At 35.0% G+C, this 14,901-nt stretch overlaps 1 protein-coding gene and 1 long non-coding RNA gene across 10 annotated transcripts in view; one reads left to right on the top strand and one right to left on the bottom strand.

Moving 5' to 3' along the window:
- Positions 1-6,786: 6,786 nt before the first annotated feature.
- Positions 6,787-12,235, bottom strand: LOC128987074 (uncharacterized). Its single transcript, XR_008490190.1, has 3 exons — positions 12,137-12,235; positions 8,339-8,483; positions 6,787-6,941 (listed from the first exon to the last, which is right to left on the bottom strand). It is a non-coding gene; the product is annotated as an uncharacterized LOC128987074 (long non-coding RNA).
- A 625-nt stretch (positions 12,236-12,860) lies between these two features.
- LOC128987071 (oocyte zinc finger protein XlCOF6-like) overlaps positions 12,861-14,901 on the top strand; it is a 74,218-nt gene continuing 72,177 nt past the window's right edge. For 5 of the 9 annotated variants that reach the window (XM_054407760.1, XM_054407759.1, XM_054407756.1 and 2 more), the window contains exons 1-2: positions 12,861-13,210; positions 14,416-14,510. In XM_054407760.1, the coding sequence (XP_054263735.1) occupies positions 14,448-14,510 (63 nt within the window). In that variant the 5' untranslated portion in view covers positions 12,861-13,210; positions 14,416-14,447. Of the gene's footprint in view, positions 13,211-14,130; positions 14,157-14,415; positions 14,511-14,901 lie in introns of those variants that run through there. The other 4 variants (XM_054407755.1, XM_054407758.1, XM_054407762.1 and 1 more) reach the window with 4 other exon arrangements.

Below are 14,901 nucleotides of genomic sequence, written 5' to 3'. Positions count from 1 at the left end.
CATTGATTGTGTGTCGACGGAGATTGATGTTGTTGAGGCCCTGAAGAAAGCTATCCCCGAGCTTGGCGGGCAAATCTATCAAAGCTATTACCATAGATAAAACATACCTATTACATAATTTTCCTCTTTATAAGATTTATAAGAACTGATTTTCTTGTTAAATGGTGTAACCAGAAATAAATAAATAAACGCAAGTAGACTCCTCATTCAATGTAAATGTTGAAGCTTGTTTTTCGTGTTCAGTCCATGTACGTCCACACTAATCGCTGGTGAAGACGAAATTTTGTTTATATTATTTTAGGGTTATTGTCATGATTTGTGCTTTACTATTTGGTTATATAGCTAGAGGATGAGTTATTATTTGTGATTATATGGTTTTATTTGGTTAAATTAGGTTTTAAATGACTGAAATAACAAGAAACAAACAAAATATAACCTCTGCAGTTGGAAGTACCATAGACAGAATTATTCTTGTTGTCTATGGACGTACAGAACTAACAATAAAATTGGCTTAAGTTGTTCCATATAAGGATGACAAATCTACTATGGGACTATGTTTTATCTATGGTTTTATCGGGATCCCTTCAAGTAGGTAACCTTTCAAACTGGTGAAGGGACCTACCTGCCCGATATTGAAATCGGTCAAGTTGGTTACTTTTCAATTTGGTGAGGTAATGAACGCCCTCTTGCTCTTGTGGTAGGGGCATCGACTGCTCTCATTGGCTGCAAGGTTTCTGGGGGAGGGAGTAGTTGTTATGGGGTGAACAGTGCTGCCAACCCAAAAGTCTGGAGCAATAAACATTCCCATACAAGGGTAATGTGGGTAATTCCGATATTTACGGCTACAAAGTAGGCAGTATAAATGCCGAAGGAAATTATATGTATAAAACATCTAGTTAGAACTTTTCATAGGTGAAATACTGTAAATAACAAAATACGATATTAAGACTCTCTCCATGCCCCTGGGTCACTGCTAAGCTACTTTCTCTTGTAACAAAATCTACAGTATAGCGGGTCAGATTTTATTAATTAACTAGCTGTTGCCGTTGGCATCGCCCAACATACTTTTTCGTCTTTTATTCTTTACTATAAGCCTGCTGAAGTTGTCACTGACTTCGCTACGGAACGGAACTACCCTCTCTGGAACAACTGAATGATGTTTTTACCAAAAATACTAAAGTATTCATATCTCCTTTCATTCATAATCATACTCCAAGCCAAATTTTCCAATGGTACAGTTAGTTTTCTCTAACTTCATTGAAAAGTATTTCAGATAGTCTAAAGTATGATTAAAAGTAACACAAAAACATTATTTTATTTAGTGATATACTGTATATATGATGTTCCCCGTTACTGTCTCGGCATGCTCTTGATTTGATATTATTCTTGAATTTTGTTGTCCCTTCTGTACATTTAATACTTACTAGAGGGCCCATGCTACTCTACAACGTTGAAATGAAAATCATATTCGAGCAATAATCAAATTTATACATTTTTATTGAGTATCTAGATCTTAACTGATTCAAACGATAAATAGCTCAAATTAAAACCTTTAATTAACTTACTATTTTGCGTCAAAAACATGAAAAAACATAAACAATAGTGGACCTATTGATTTTTAATCATAGAAAACCCTTATAAAAAAATAATTTATATGTTGGTTGTTCGCACATTGCAATTGCTTGTAGTCCGTCCGATTTGGATAACTAATTAATAGCTTAAATGAAAGCCGGCATTTCACTGAAGGTTCTTAGACCAAAATATGTAGGATTATATAATTATAACTGGTGAAATGCATCTTAAATTGAAGTAAGAATTCGAAAAAGTCAAATATATGTTTTTTGGACGAGTAATACAGTAGATCAATATATATGCCGATGCTTAGAGTGAAATCTGTGCACACCTTCAATTTGAGACCTCAATCATGAAAATTGGTTAAATTTATTTTTAAATATAAGAAGATTGACTCTATTAACGTTTAACGAAAACTATCACCGTTTTACAACAAATTGTGTAGCAGTTCCGGTTAATGATAACAACCTACACTGAATTGAAGCTTTAGAATAGAAGATTTCAAATGTTTACGGGAGCAAGCTCCTAAAATGTAATAATGTCGGTAGCTATACTTGCGATAGTACACTTGATAGGTTTTTAACAGCTTTTATTGATTTATGCATTATTATTATATAATAAATAGTGCTATTTAATAAAATAAAAGATTGGTAATCATATGGTTAAACGTACGGACACTGACTAGTTTTTAGGTGGCGGGGCGGAACAAGCAAATTTTCACAGTTTTGAATGTAAACCCATTTTACTCGAAATATGTTTGAGATAGAAAAACACTCTTGAAATACAAAAGTTGTGGATAATTTAATTCTACACTACCGATCTTCCATAAGATTTAAGATCCAAGCATTGTAGCTTATAAGTTACAGACCAAAATAAAAATAATATCTTGCATACTCGAATTTCTTCTGAAATAGATTTAATCCCCTAAACCACCCTTGAATTTAGAACTTTGCAAAACCCCCAACTTTGTACATCTACACCATATACATGGATTGTCGTCCCAATGCAAAATTTTATTATTCTAGGTCTTATATATGTTTTGAGATACATTATAGTGATAATTTGTCAGTGATATGCCAATCAATATAAAGGTAGGTCAATGGAAAGCATTTATCTACGTGGTGATCGGATGCATAGCAGCTTCAAAACGGATACGTCACAAAATTCGTGTTTGCCTATTAAATATATTGGGTATCTATATTTAATATATAGATACCCAATATGCCTATAAACATTCAAACTTATAGGTCAATTTGCTGCACACAAAATCCAACAAAGTCTTTTAATAATATAGATACTTATAAGGTTAAGGAAACTCCAGAACCACAAGTCAGATCAGGATAAAAACTACTTAGTTTTCCTATTTAATGCCTGAAGAATCAGTACACCAAATTTCAACGTTCTAGCTAGTCTGGAAGTTGGATTAGTAATGAATCATTGAGTGAGGGCTTTTACTTTTATATGTTAAGATTATTAGCTAAATATAACACATATGAAAGGTACAAAATAAAATCCATAAGTTAAAAACAGTAGTAGAATATATAAAAACGGAGCTCCAGACAAAGCTGTATTTAAAATTTGAAATAGGTGCTGCTGCAGACTTTTAATTTTATTCAGCGAGATTACGCCCCTGAATTTAGTGTTACTCAATATGACAACACTGTTGGATAAATCTAGCTCAGTGGGATAAATGCAGGGATGCAGCAGGCACTTGTAGAGCTAAATTTCCCACAATTTCCATGTAACCGTTTGACTAGTTTTCAGGTTATGTGACGAAATCCAAAACACAATTGAACATAGGATGCACAATAAATCGGATGTGTTTACTTTTGGGCTATTGACTTATCAAACAATTAAATGTATTCTGAACTTGTGTACCCGTTGCGAAATAGAGCGTACTATAGCTGGCCGCCATACCCGTGCTTCGCTAAAGGAGCGCTAAAGAGAATAATTTATTGTTATGTTCCATAGATCTGTTGTATGAAAAGTTAAATAACTGATAAAATAAATGCCTAACATTTGAATTTAAAGCATCAATCGAATTATTTTCAAAAACGTGTTTTATATCAACTAGACAGCTAGCTGTTATCCACGGGCTTCACCCCGTTCCGTTTGACTTCATAAGTATTAATAACACTATTGATTGGATAAGTTAAGTTAAGGGGATATCCAGGCTTCAGAAAGTGAAAAAATTGCCAAAATTCACTTCTTTTTTATAGTATTTTATTGTTATTTGGTTATTTATGTACAAGAAAATATAAGTTTTATAGGTATCCTACACGTTTTTCATAACAAAAAAAGAAAAAATATATTTTCCCCAGATACTACATGCGCGCGTCTTAGTATTTTCTAGGACTTCGATCGCGATTCCCCGAAAGTTGTGGTTTTTAGTGTTTTGTAACAGAAAATTTGATATATCTCAGCCAATTTTTGTCCTATCATGTTGAACTTTTTACCAGATGTTCTTGATAGTATTTACAAACTTTTTGGGTATAATTATTAATATAAGTCAAATAGTTAAACAAATATATTTTTTTTTTATTTGAAATATAGTATAAGAAATTTCTTTTTTGTTTTTCAACCTTTATAAAATAAAAACTAATTATCCTACAAACAAAGTAATACCCAGGATTTCAGTAAGTGTACATAGCTACAAAAAGACACCTAGTTGAACAAAATTGATCAACAATTTTATGAGTTATATCAAAAATAAAAATGTGTTACGTTATGATACATAAAAATACATAAAATGGTACTGTGGTACATAGAGTGGCTACAACAAATAAAATAACAGTTTTTAGGCCTATTTGATGTAAGTTAATAAATATCTTTAAAAAATGATAAACATAAAAAATAAAAATAAATGTATTTTCTGAAGCCTGGATCCCCTTAACTTGATAATCATTTAGCGTTGAACTTACTAAACAACATCACAGATGCAATTTACGGACTTGAGAGGCCATCAATTCTGGACCTGCCCTTCAAATTTTTGTAAAGAGTTTTATCGAAAAATTTGTTGTTAACAGCTATTTTTAATGTTCAAAAGTTACTTTGTTGTATTGCATTGCATATTTATCATGAAAACATCAAAAGAAATTTACAGATATTTTTAGTTGTACATATTCTTTAAAGACATCAAGAGAGTTATCAAGATCCCTTAGTTCGCTGACGATATAAATCTGTTTGTTGCTTCCCTCTATGATTATGAGTCATTTTGCCTTAGGCTTAATACTTTAATTTGAAATAGCAACCATACAAAGTAGGTATTTTAAGCCAAGTACCAGTATGCATGGAGATGAGTGTAGGATGGATGAGTGGCACGATTTTGTATCCTTGTTAGTGACTAAGGCTGACATATTCCTTAGACACAGCTGCCAATTAATAGCCCATACTTTGGGCTAATTGAAACTATAGGGACCTACAGTTTATAGTAGAATCCGAACCACATTTTTCCTTGGTATAAAAAAATTGGTCTAATTATCAGGATAGTCGTAGTAAGGGCGTTAATTCAAACCACGAAGTATCACATCCACAGTACATGCCTATAAATATCCAACTCGTGACCTAGTAGTTGAATTACAGGATGACACCACCGTCTCAGTCTCTTAATGATGTCTTAGCTAAGACTTGACCAAAGATAATGGTTGATTCCACCAAGAATAAGTTAAAAATTGTTGGCATTAACAAAATTCTCTGGATATTGACTATTTCCCAGATTCTTATTGACTCGCCATGTGCGTTTGGGCTTTGGGCCAGACATTCAGCACATCTGTGCCAAGACTTCTGGCATTCTCAAAATGATCTGCTGTGCAAGACACTGTTTGAGCATTTATGATTTTTTTATCCATACCTGCTATATATCCAGTATAATTTTTATGTGCGGCAACAACTAGGGTCTTCGGTCTTACTGTGTATTCTGGTCGCTTTTACCAGCACAGCCTTTTTCAATGTCTTAGGCCCCCAATACGGGAAGAATGAGCGTAAGCCTAGTATAAATTGTCCTTAAAGTAGTTCTCGTATGTCAAGAAGTTTACAACATAGACTTACATTGTAAGAAAGGGGATTAATCCCGTACCCACGGTGCTCATCTAAGCAGATACTCTGTTTACATTACACTTATAGTCCTCGCCACCCTAAGTTGAGGCAGCCCAAGGCCGCACGGTGTATATCTAGTGCGGCCTTTGGCTGCCTCAACTTAGGGTGGCGAGGACTATAGTCGACCAGTTGGTGTGAAGAGAGTTGAACAGTAGCATGAGTATTGATTTACAAATTCCTTTCCCAGCTGACGTGAGCTAGGCGATGGCCGGTAGGGCTGACTTCCAAGAAACATCGTTAACCTATAAGTCAAACACCCAATCAGCCAATGAGAAGGGCTAATGAAGAAAATGGAGGGGTGAGGAGTCTCGGAGCTAGAGGACCTGAAGAAACAAATCGAGGAGTTCACCACGGGCCACTGGACCAAGATCGAGAGTTTCGGAGTGTGTGTATCGGTGCGTGTGCTTCTGGGACAATAAACAGTATGTAAAAAGAATAAAATATATAACTAAAGTTTTGTAAAACAAACAAGTCATATAGTTTGTCAGTAACTCATTCTTTTAAATTTTAAATTGATTTTCTTTTCTTGTAAATTATAACGTTGTAAATTTATTTATCTTATTATTGTTGATCTTTGCCTTTTCAAAGTTTTCTTTTGCTTTACTTTTGTTGTTTTTCTTAATTTAATTTTGTTCATTACACGTTGAGCAACACCCTTAAGCAGTCTTATGTCTCATTAACCTAACACCTCTAGACATTAACCTAACACCTCTAGACTATGAAGTTCAAACATTTATTCAGAGGAAAATTCTTGAGTGATTTTAATGGGCTGGCTAAATAGAGTTTTTGTTTCAACTTTTGAATTACTTATTTCATTTTTACAGTACACTCATTAGTCATTAAACACCAACATTATTTTTTTTTACTAGCTATATATTAACTTTGCTTCTTAAGATTGGCACTCGCATATATAATATAAATATAAATATCATTTTATCTTTATGTATAGTTATCTGAGACATGTACGAACAAGAACAATAAAAAAATATATCTAAAAAAAGAATATTCTATCTATAAAACTGTCAAAATAGTTAGAAGATCAAAATAAAATATATAATCATTTTTACATGTTTTCTTTACAAATTACAGAGAAGTTTACTGGTAAGAATTTTAACAAAATTAACTGCTCTAGATAAATATAAGGTTTATTGGTAAAGTATAAAAACAGTACATAACAATAAAAGGCAACATATAATAATAACTATAGCTGCCCTGTACAGCGGCCAACCTTCTCCATAATATTTTTGTCCAGAGCTGGGGCTACATCTTTCTTCCTGAAACAAACATTTTAATCTTGGTAAAGAAAGTCACAATTTTAAAATACTAAGGGGTACCAAATTATGTGGGTTGGTGTAGTTGGTAGTTTCAAATAAAAAGGTCGTATTTTACAATAAATTACCATAGGTACCCTTAACTAAAAGTTTTTAACTGGTTTATTCCGCCTACAAACGTGCGACACAAACTCGATCTTTGAGGGGCTTTCATTGCTTGTTAAAGACACATGTTAACCTCTTGCCACATTACCAAGAGTTATTCTTCTTGCTAGAAGAATAACTCTTGTAAATGTGGCAAGAGGTAGATATCTTCCTGAGGAGGATCTAATTGGGAAGCTACAGGCTTTTATCGGACGCCTGAACTTGTAACTTCAAGAAAACAACTGTATGGGGTGCGCAATAATTTTATTTTTGGATGAAGTGCTTTATGGTCTTGGCCTGCCCCTGTTAACAGTTTTAACAGGATCAGCAACAGGTAAATTAATCCTTTTATATTTTGTCTAGGCCTATATTTCCCTGATCAAGTTAGTGCAAAGAAGTTTTTGTTGGATAATAGTTGTAAAGGCTTTAATTTCCTGAATTGAAATAAGTACCTGGGGACCGAGCCATGGCGTAGTTTATTTTGACTGTAAAAGCAATATACAGGAATATATGCTTTAGAAGAATTTGAAATTTATAAAACAATCAAAATTCAAGCTAACACATTAGTAACCGACAAAATCAGTTTACAGTCTAACGCTCTGTATGATACTCTAATAAAAAAACAAGAACAGCTGATGAACAAGGAGCCGAACTGTACAAAGTCCACTGACCAACCATCTTCCGCATCGCAGTCATGACCCTCATCTGCAACTGTGTGCACGAGGTTGGGGTTGGACATTGTAAGTTTTTGTCAGTAAGCCTACTCGTTTTGTTCATAAAACGTCTATGACTGTAAATAGTATATGTCCGTGTTTCGCATTTAAACTCTTGATGACCCTATCGATGTTACAGTGTTAAATGTTCTTGTACAAGATCTCATGATGAGGACTTAAGTCCTTAAAACCCGTAATCCATAAGGACTAAACAGGATCAATCTGGCAGTACTGAGGTAATTTTATACCTTTTATAGTTGGTTCATTGATCTTGAGACAAAACAACTCAAATATGAAAATGAATATTATGTTATTGATATGTTTTAACGTAAACAGTAGGGCAATTACAATGTTGGTCATAATTGTGTTTATACAGTAGGCCAACATTTGGTGGCTTTTGTTCATAAATTCGGACTACTTAACAACTGTTTGGATTAGGCGGTATAGTTCATCTTCCCGTTGTGAAGCACGGGCACAGAAGCTAGTAAATTATTAAGTGATTTAATAAATAACTCTATATATAATATTTACAACAAACTATACCTTCAAAAAGCTGGCTGTTTAACGGATGATATGGCAGACATACACTTATCTCACTAGGTGCTCTTCCTTAAGTTCTTTTACGGAGTACAGCGGCCTATAATTAGTATTCCTTTCAGCGCCTTCTGAAGGAGGGTGCATCCATCTCCTGCAAATGAGCAGGCAGTTATGAGTTGTAGTTAATAGTAGAACGAGGATAGCTATTCTAGGTACATTTTAGACGACAGCAGGAAAAGTCTATATTTTGTGCTCTTCTGGTATAGTACTCCTGCACCCCAGTGGCGGATCCAGAGGGGGGGCAGTCGCAGTTTGGAAATATATGTCATATATTTTTGACTGCATGTAATACAGTAGTGCATACAAATTGCGTAAAATAATTTGTCACACTAACTTAGGACAAAGAAATGGTATAAAACTGCCATTTTTGAAGACTTAGTTTAAACAAATATTTGGGGAGGAAGGGGGTACCCCCGAACCTCTCAGACACCCCGGTCCCCCCCCCCTTGTGACTGTTCTAGATCCACCACTGCCTGCATGTCATCTTTTCTAGGGTCAGGATATCAAGCACTACGCCGTGAGTACCCTTAAGCTACATTTCCATTCCTACAAGTCGCAGGCACAAGTCGAGGCACATGTCGAGACCATGACGAGGCACATTTCGCACGTAGTTTGTCATGCCGTTTCCATTCCAGGCACAAGTCCCGCGACTACAACTGGCAGACAAGGCAGTGTTCTCTACTAGGGTTGCTTTCAGAGAGGTGAAAGCCAGTTGAGCGGAACAAACGTGATTTGATATTTGTATAAGTAACTAAATAAATGTAAAAAAGTCAATAGACGTACTAATGCTTGTTTTATTGATTAAAATTATAATAATTCAGATTTGTTTTTACTACATCTTGCTATTCAGATACCTCTTCCAAAAGTGCATTATGGTAGTTTTGACCAGGAAAATATTATCAGTTTATTTAGTGCAACACAAATAAACAACCCGATCACCTACTTATAACCTACACTTGACCTCCCTAATCTAACCTTACTTCAAAACACTTAATGTAGTCAGGAATACTCATAAACCCCGACCTACCTTCCCCACATGCCTAAATTAGATGAGTGTTCAATCTGCGTTTTATTAATAAGTGTAATAACTTACTGCACCGTCGATGTAATTCAACATAATATAACCTGTGATGTATTATCGGATTAAATATCGATTTCGATGCGGTTTGATATATCGCTTATTAAATCCTGATTTCTAACATTGGCTGTTTCTAATCAGCTGGCAACACAAATAGGTTCCCAAGAAAGTAGTCACTGGTCCGTATCCCTCCGCTCCTTGTTTATGCTCCGCGCATTGAGAAAGTAGTTCCGTATATTTTCTCGATTTTCAGTGAATTCCGCGCCTTAAAAAAATGTTTTAACGGCATTTTCTTGTTTATTGAAATCATAGGAATGGTTTAAAAACGTTTAAAAGAAAACTCTAGAAAGTTCAGAAATACCTTATGATTCTCTTGTTTACATTTTTCTTGTAAACAAAAAACTGTCATATGGCTACTTTAGTCCCATAAGCCTAATGTTAAAATTTTGAAATTTTAAGTTCGTTTTAAATTGCATTAGCATTATCTAATTGAAATTTGTTTGTTTATTAACCATCTCACTATTAGTCTAAGTAATCTTGTTAAGTTTGGCTGAAATGTGTTCTGCCATTATTGAGTGATGTTGCTTTATTTGTTGCATTGAAGTTGATCCCAAAGAGCTACGCTCGCTCCGCTCAATTATTGTGATGTGGTGAGGTTCGGTGGCTGATTTTGATTATATTGTGTTCTACAAATCACCATGGATGACATAACAGCCTCTGCTTTTTTATTTATGGCTGGTGCATACAATGAACTTAGAAGAAAACTACCTAGATAGTGGATAAGAAGTTTTTTGGCTAAAAGAGCATTGGAAGGTGCATTTAATCAATTGATGAGAGATTTGCACGTACAAAGTGGCTTCGAAAATTTCCTCCAACGGACTCAACGAAATTTGAGGTTATGATTACCTGTCATTTATGAGCATGCGGTAGTTTGGAGGACCTGCGCATGCGCGAGTTGCAGGCACATGTGCCCGCGGCCCGGGCACATGTTTTGTCGCGCAGTCGGCGAGCACAAATTTGTGCCGCGACTTGAGCCAGGATGTTTCCATTCCTACAAATTTGGAGATTTGTGCCGGCACAAATTTGCAGGAATGGAAACGTAGCTTAAGATCCTTTAAGATTGGCCGGCAATGATCCAAATGCCGAACAACTGTAATAATCCTAAAGGTTCTGGACAGCATCGTTGTATCATCTGCAAATAATATGTTTTCCCATTCAGATTAAGGCAGGATTTTGTATAGGTTAGGCCTAACTTATACCCTTAACCTCATTGACGGGTAGGGCAGTCAAAATCAAAGCAAAAATTAAAAGCCGAGTAGGCTAAGTTTATGGGAAGATTTCATTAGCTTAGTGTAGCCTAATGTTTTTAATATCATAAAATAAAAATTTCTTAAAATATTATTAGACTAGCCTAGGCTATTCATGGGGTTACAGCTCTTTTGCTTGATGCATTGAAATGGATTTGATGAAGTAGAACTAAATATTACAACAAGTACTATTACCCCTGATCTAACTTATTTAACTGCACAACTAGGCTATACTTATTATTTATTTTAACGTCTGTGATAGAGCCTATATATTTGATAGGCTATGCATAAAAAATGTGACTGTGATAATAGGCCTATATTGCTATTGATCAAGGTTTATTATCACACATAAAAATGTTTTGATGGCCGTTGCCCTGGCGGTAGGTTAGTTGCGCATTTGCTACCTACAAAATCCGGGCCCTGTAGGGTGGGTTATAATGCGGTAGAATAGAACGGCGATAAACTTAGGTTAGTTGCCCATTGACGCATTGAACAATAGATCTTTTGAAATTGTAAAGAGCAATGAAGCGTAGGCCTAAGAAAAAGCCAGTCTACCGAAATAGGCAAATCATTATGAATTTAATGTGTACCATGTAACCTTGTAAGTTATAGCCATCCACCTCCACCTGTCACGTAAAGCCACAATAATCAAAGAAAAAAAATCATACTACTCCAGCTGCTGAGAGTATCAAATACGTATAGGCTATGTTATAAAATGCTAAAAACTCAAATGGTAAACTAAAACTGTCATACAAAAAACTTTATACATTGTCAGCATCTTATAAAAAATAAAAATATAAAAAAACTAGTGCACTTGTTGCTCGAAATCGATCAATAGTCTAGTACCGGAAGTTATATTAAAACTAATAGTCATAATTTTCTATGAGTTTAAAAATCCAACTAAAAGCGTAGTATGCAACTAATGGATAGACTAGGCCTATTTGATGTATCGATTCGTTCGGTTAGCTAAGTTAGGCTAGGTTAACTTTACTAACCAAACTTGATATAGCCTATTGAATGAAATAATCAATTTATCGATCGATATATTTATTCTAATTATAGTGTAGGACGTAAGGCTCAAAGTGCAGTTTAATTTTAAAATAGATATATTTTAAATATCGATTATTAATCAATATTTTCAATTTGATAGTTTCAATCGATATTAGCGAAGCCCAGGAAACTGTACCCCCAATTTATTTTATAGGCTACCAGAAACTAATTTGAATTTGCTTGAAACGTTAAATTCTAATGACCATGTCCATGTCAATAAGTTACACCTTTCAATTTTGTGATGACAAAAATGGTTCTTTAAACTGTAGTAGTTATAACTTAAGATAGGCATAAATTGAAAATACACACCTAAAATACAAATTTGTATGACAATTGAAATTGACAAACAATAAATTCTCCAAAATCCAACCTCATAACCTCAAACTTACTAGGAGCCAGGAGCTAGAGCAGAAGCAGATCTAGAAGAGAAGAAGAAGAAGAAACGCAGAACAGAACAAGAAACGAGACGAAGGAAGGCTGAAATTTGGGTGGAGTAGAGGTAATTCAAAGAAGTCGCGGGAATTTTTAGAAGTGTAGAGGGTAAGCGACCGCACCGCGAAACATGTGACCACGGCGAAGCCACGCCCTTCCCCCAGATGGGAGGGGCCGGGACCTAGCTGACCGATTTGAGCTGTCGGTACCAGCTTGATATGTGATTTAAGTGAAATGGTACCTAGGTGAAAGGTTGCCTAAAAGAAAGCCTCCCGTTTTATCTATGACTAAAGACTAAACCTTTTCGCTCCCTCCCAAATACATACCCATCTAATTTCCTTTTAGAGATCCTTTTCCTTATAACTAACTATATATATATCAGAACTAATCAGTGCTCACTTTCAAAATTTATGTCTGTAAATAACAAAATGTAATGTGTCAGTATCATTTTCCTGATACTGTAAGTATAAAATTAAACAAAAAAAGAAGGCGGATAACCACAAAAAGTGAACATTGGGGCCTCATGTTTATTAATCAAGGCCATCACTATTACTATTGTGGCATTAAGAAGAGGAAAAAAACATGTTCGAATTTCATTTATTTGACTTGACCTAGACCTAGGCTAGTAGTAGAGACTTGACCTTGACATGACTTTTGTTTGATTGTTGACACTTGTTACTTTTTGTGACGTAGGCCCTAGACGAGACAATAGACAAAGAGAAAACGGGAAAACAAAACATGATGTGCTGGTGTTCCGTCCGGCTCCCAACCCAACCCCCAACGAACGGCAACGCCACGCCACGCACGGCACGACTGGACTGACACTGGTCTGATCCTTAGAATTAAATCTTCTGCAAAGTAAAGTTTTATAATAAATGAAAATGTAATACTTTGTTGTTAGGCTATTAATTATCTGCTTTTTATATGTATCTACAACATCACAACTTATCCGTAAGTGGACTTTCCTTTACAGTTATTATTTTCGCAATTAACAGTGATGTGAGTTCCGCCTTAAAAAAGTTTTAAGGGTAGTCTATTTTGTATTTTATTAAGATAGTAGGAATGGTTTAGAATAAAAGTCTAGAATGTTCAAAAATAGGTTAGTAATAGGCCTATGTAAATAGAATGCAAAGTAAGGATGAGTATCAATAGTGAATGTTTTTGTCAAACATGGATTTTTTTGGCCAAGTTTTGAGATAGGCCTATCGAAGTTTTATTACTGAAGAGTACTAAAATCAGATGAAAAACTGAACAAAAATCCATGTTTTAGTCCCAAAAAAATTAAAGTTTTTGCAATGATATTATTAGTATCCGGTAACTTACATTGGTGGTCGACACGGATGTTACTACCAATGGTAAACATCGATGGTTGACCTATTGATGCTCATCCCTCAGTGCTGGATTTGCCAATAGACTAGACCGACTAGGCCATGGCCTAGGGCCACAATCGATTGACTAAGTAATTTTTTTTCCAAGAGCATAACAAAATATTTTTTAAAACTATCAAATCGTCGTGATTTTGGCTCACGGGAGATGTTCACGATTTTGCCACGGTCGCGGGTGTCACTGATGATGTCCCCGTGATTGCAGCCCACGAGAGATATATTCACGATTCTACCGCTGTGGCCTGTGTTATTTATTTGCTCGTCGCTCAATTTTAATTTTAACTCTTGTATTATATCGACTGTATTAACTGAATTCCTTGTTATTTAGATATTTATACATTTATTTACTCAAGACTGAATACAAGATGTATTTACCAACATTTTGACCTATCTATGCATTTCATATGTAAAAAATGATGAATAAATGTCTTATGTGACTCTGATGATATTGCCCATATATTGATATTGATCTTAACTAAGTTAAGCTTAGTAAAGAAAAGCAAGTTTGGCATGTAAGTATTTTATTTCAATTTGATACATTACAGTAATACAATTGAATTGTTCTTTTTTGTACCATTAATAGGCTATATTTTATTGTGAAATTACAAACTTCACAAATCTAATTTAGTCTACAATCTTTTTAGGTACCGTAACTTAGATGGTTGAAAGCTGGTTAAGTTACTGAAGGGTCTAGATTAGGCTACTCCAGCTTAACATGATTTTCATCACTTTCTGTAAATATATTTAGCCTAAATCATGGTTTTGTTTCAGGTCTGCGTTCAGCCTAACCTATTCTTTTGAACATGTCAGACATAGACTCAGATACCTTAGGGGTTCATATCAAGAAAGAGCTTTCAGTTTATGAGGTACCGTAATTTTTAAGTTTTTTATTTACTATCAGATCAGACAATCTGTGACTATCTGGATGTATTGCTTCCACTTACAACTCTTTGGCAGATAGCTTCTAAGTTACAAATGTTGTTTGTAAGTACGGTAAATAAATTAGGTTGTCCCCAGCGAGGTCTCTTAGCAACCGATCAAGCTATGTCAAATCTGAGACCATCGTAGTTTTTCTTAGGCCTACTTCATTTACTCACTATTTTTATACCTTAAATACCTCGAGTGAGTCGTTGGTAGCGTCGCGGACTTTGGGCCCATGGCAGCGATGTCGTGGGTTCGGATCCTGGTCACTGTCACTAACTTTTATCAGTACAGTTCACCTTTGTACTATACCGGCTCACCCCTTGCTTTGCTGGA

This window comes from Macrosteles quadrilineatus, unplaced genomic scaffold (genome assembly GCF_028750875.1).
Source record: "Macrosteles quadrilineatus isolate MER2022 unplaced genomic scaffold, UCM_ALF_1.0 Scaffold_2__2_contigs__length_208266976, whole genome shotgun sequence".
NCBI classification, from domain to species: Eukaryota; Metazoa; Arthropoda; class Insecta; order Hemiptera; family Cicadellidae; genus Macrosteles; species Macrosteles quadrilineatus.
The sequence above is the reverse complement of the archived record's forward strand: the minus strand, read 5'-3'. Positions and strand labels throughout refer to the sequence as shown.